At 45.6% G+C, this 3,831-nt stretch overlaps 1 protein-coding gene across 3 annotated transcripts in view; it reads left to right on the top strand.

The window, feature by feature from the left end:
- The first annotated feature begins 366 nt into the window (after window positions 1-366).
- Window positions 367-3,831, top strand: part of Atp6v1h (ATPase H+ transporting V1 subunit H) — a 61,768-nt gene continuing 58,303 nt past the window's right edge. The window contains exons 1-2 of one of the 3 annotated variants that reach the window (XM_005362247.3): window positions 367-528; window positions 1,659-1,802. In XM_005362247.3, coding sequence (XP_005362304.1) covers window positions 1,690-1,802 — 113 coding nt within the window. In that variant the 5' untranslated portion in view covers window positions 367-528; window positions 1,659-1,689. The other 2 variants (XM_005362248.3, XM_013351916.2) reach the window with 2 other exon arrangements.

The following is a 3,831-nucleotide window of genomic DNA, read 5'->3' as shown; positions in this document are numbered from 1 at the left end:
GAATAATGCTTTTCTGAAACATACATTATCGGTTAAGTCTGGAACCCTGGGTCTATGAATCATTTCTCAGCCTCAATTTTTCACCTAAATTCTGAGAATGAGTGCCGGGTTCACTGAGATGGTCAACTCAACAAACCCACAACGCTCAAAGCTCGTAAAGCAAACTTCTCCGAAGACTGCTCTTAGGAGTTTTGGTTTCTTTGGCACTGATGGCTTGTGGGGTTGTGAGCTCCGGACAACTGGAGTACCCAGGGAGGTGGCTTGTGCAAAGCGGCCTCAGGCGCGCGCTCCCACCAGTTTTGGGCCGTCTCGGCTTCCGCCGTCCGCAGCGGTCACGTGCCCGCTGCTCACGTGCCAGACGCGGCTGTCACCGTGCTGTTGTTCCGGCTTTCTGGGTCTTAGCCCTAACGTCTGCCTCCGAGTCTCCTCCGCTCCGCTCCGCTCCGGCTCTGCCGTGGCCGCCGAGCCTCGGAGCTCGACCGCAGCCCGCCCGCCCGCCCACTCCTTCGCTTCCCCGCGGCTGTCCAGGTGAGGCTGCCCGGGCCGCTGCTTCCCCCGGGGCCCCGTAGGTTTGCGGGACCGCAAAGCCTTCCCCGCAGGACGGACTGGAGAGCTTGCGGGGGGCGGACAGGCGGGGGAGTCGGGAAGGCCGCTCTGTGCACCCGGGTTCCAGCCACGCCCGGAGCGAGCCGGTTCTGCCTGGGTCCGGCCGGCCGTCTGCGCCGACCTCGCTTGTTTGGGCAGCCAGTTCCCACCTAGAGAACTGCAGTTCCGCACTGATTAAGCACAGTGCGAACGCGGAATAGAATCGGGGTATGCTTTTTTTTTTTTTGCTTCCTTCTGGTCGTGGGCAAGAACGTACGTTTTGGGAATGGGAAGCCAGTTTTTGTTTTTTGTTTTTTTTTGTGTTGTGGTAAAATGAGGTGTAAGCTTTTATCTGTAAGTCGACGACGGAGGATTGTTTTAGAAGCTCATTATTGTATATTTTTCTTGCTAGACTAAACTCCCGTTGTTGGTTGTATCCAATTTGTTCGAGAAATTATTCTCAGTATTAATTTTGAAAATATTGTCAGTTTTTTTTCGATATTGTCAATTTTTATTGGAAAGGAAGGCACTGGTTTCTGAAAATCTACCATGCCGCTTGGTATATTTTGAACCAGTAATTTTAAAGAAAGGAATTAACATGGCTCTTCAAAATGAAGCATAATATATGCCAATAAAATACATAATTGGCCTTTTCCTGTATTTAATAGTATTTTCTGTACAAGACATTGGAACGTGATTTAATAGATTTAAAGTAGTGGATATTTGGGTTGTTATTGGCATTTCAAAGTACTGGGTATGATTGCACCAGAGGTGGTCCTATTTAATATTCTATTTAATTCCAGTTTTGCTATCAGTCTCTTAAATGGTCACTTAAAAAGTCTCACTGTATAGTAAGGCTAATAGTTAAAAGCTCTTTCCTGAAAAAGAAGCCTAGAAAGTTCTTTTATAAGGGGCTGTAAGGGGCTGTGGACAAGATTTGAAATATGTCAATGCTGTTTATTCTTAGGATGTTTAATATTTAAGTTAAATGAAATTAATTTGGCTACATTATGCTAGTAGTTTAGAAAATATAATGCCTGCTATTCTGTTTTTGTCTTGACCCTACATTGAAGATCTGTGTAGAAGCATACACTATCATATTAGATGACCAAAATGGACATCCGAGGTGCTGTGGATGCAGCCGTCCCAACTAACATCATCGCAGCTAAGGCTGCTGAGGTCCGCGCCAACAAAGTGAACTGGCAGTCTTATCTTCAGTAAGTCCTCTTTGCTGTGAATCATGGCTGTCATGTGCTTTTGCATCAGGCTTTTTTCATGGTCATGCTTCTGTGAGAGAAATCCTGGAAAACTACTAAGAGCTGTGGAAGAAACCTCCTGGCTGTCTTAGGGAGCCTCCTCTGTGGTAGGAACAGCTTGGGGAAGTAGAGCTGTACGTGGTAGCTATTTTATTTTATTTTGTGTGCATGACTGTTTTGCCTGCATGTACGTGTGTGTACCACATACATGCTGGTGCCTTCAGATCTCAGAAGAAGGTCTCAGATACCCTGGAACAGATGGTTGTAAAACACCATGTGTGTGCTGACCTTTGCAGGTCACAGGAGAGATGTGGGAGAGCTGGTCCTCGCCTGCCCTTTCGTGCTAGGGATCGAACTCAGGTTGCCAGACTTGAGTGGCAGGTGCCCTCTCACTGGCCCCTCGTGCTTTCTTGATTATTCTTCATCATTGCCTTTTATTTTGTGTGGGTTTATTTTGAGATATTTATAACTGAATTTCTGAGGATCAGATTTGGATATGCACATTGAGAAAACAATTGAGTAATCTTGCTAATTTTTTTTCCCTTGCCTACACAAAGGTTATATAGTGTAGTGTCTCAAGAAGGAACTCATCGTCTAGAACAGACCTTCACGTCATTGTTTGCTGTGCTAATAGGAAGCTAACTTAACTGTTCAGGGGCTTGTCAGTTATACAGAAAAGGATAGTAATTCTACCATCAGAAGTCTCCTGAAGCAGTGACCCTTCAGTTTAGTCTTCCAGGATGAATGCAGGCAGAAAAGAGGACCTGTCCAGATACAACCAGCGATTGTGCTGGACGTTATTTATTGTTTGAAGGCAAGCAGAGGGAGAGCTGAAGGTCACGGCAAGGTCCTGCACACGTGCCCTTGGGAGGAGTTGGGCCTGTCCCTGCCGCTTGGTGCTCTTCAAGATGATTCTTAAGTCATAAAACCCACAATATATTTGAAGTCTAAGAAGGTCAATATGTACAACTCAGGAAAGTGATAGTTGATTGTAGGTGGCAGTTGTGTCCCAGAGTTGCCTTTTTCACAGTCACTCTGGTGGGGATACAAGGAACATAGAGTTTACCATTTACTCTTGGAGCTGGAGGAGCTCAGCTGTAGAGGGCTTGTACGGTGAGTGTGAATGTGGGCTGCACTGTCCCGTGACAAGAACCCACGTGCCCTTCTCCTGAAAGTCACTACTGAGGCTGCTGAGGTTCTTGGTGGAGAATCCATAGTGGTAGTGGTAAGGTTGTTGTTAGAGTGCGGAATTGCACAGTTAGTGCTCGGTTTAATGTGCATGGGCAAAAGTTGTCTAAGATGACGTCTAGATTCCTATTTTAAGGGTCTGGGTTATCATGGAGCCAGTTGCCCAAGGATCCGTGGAGGAAAGACTTGATCAATTGTAATTGTTTAAATCCTCTGAGCTCCTGGCTTCTTCAGTTCAGAAAGCCTTCAGATTAGAGGACAAGGAGTTGCATGTTTGCAGAGCCTGACTCTGTTTAATGCAAACAGAAGACTGTTGATCAGAAAGCACTAGCAGAGCAGCAGAACTTTCTCTGACTTGGTTTTGCAGGTTTTTAGTTACATGGAGGTTTTTCAGTTGTGTCCTTTTCCAGTCCTGAGGCCTTAGCGCTACATGCATCTTATTTTCCTTTTTCCTAGTTTGGATCTTTATTTTGTTGTCAGTGTTATAGATAGATTCCTTTTTTAAGTCCCCTCTGCTCTCCATGTTTATGTGCAAATGTTCATCTTACATAACCAAATGTCTGTTCTTGAGCCTCCTGATGTGGAACACTAGTGGGAATAAAATGTCTTTCCTGAAAGAATAGTTACAGGCTGTACATGACATACATAATCAGTGGATCTGACCAATGGGTTAGACTTCTAGTGATGACATAGAAACCTATGGGAGCATTTCCTTGTACCAAAAGTTCAATCAATATGTATTTGTCCTCATGCATTAAATGCTTGCTCCTTCCATCCCTCCCTCCCTCCCTCCCTCCCTCCC

Source organism: Microtus ochrogaster, linkage group LG5, assembly GCF_000317375.1.
Source record: "Microtus ochrogaster isolate Prairie Vole_2 linkage group LG5, MicOch1.0, whole genome shotgun sequence".
NCBI lineage: Eukaryota > Metazoa > Chordata > Mammalia > Rodentia > Cricetidae > Microtus > Microtus ochrogaster.
The sequence above is the reverse complement of the archived record's forward strand: the minus strand, read 5'-3'. Positions and strand labels throughout refer to the sequence as shown.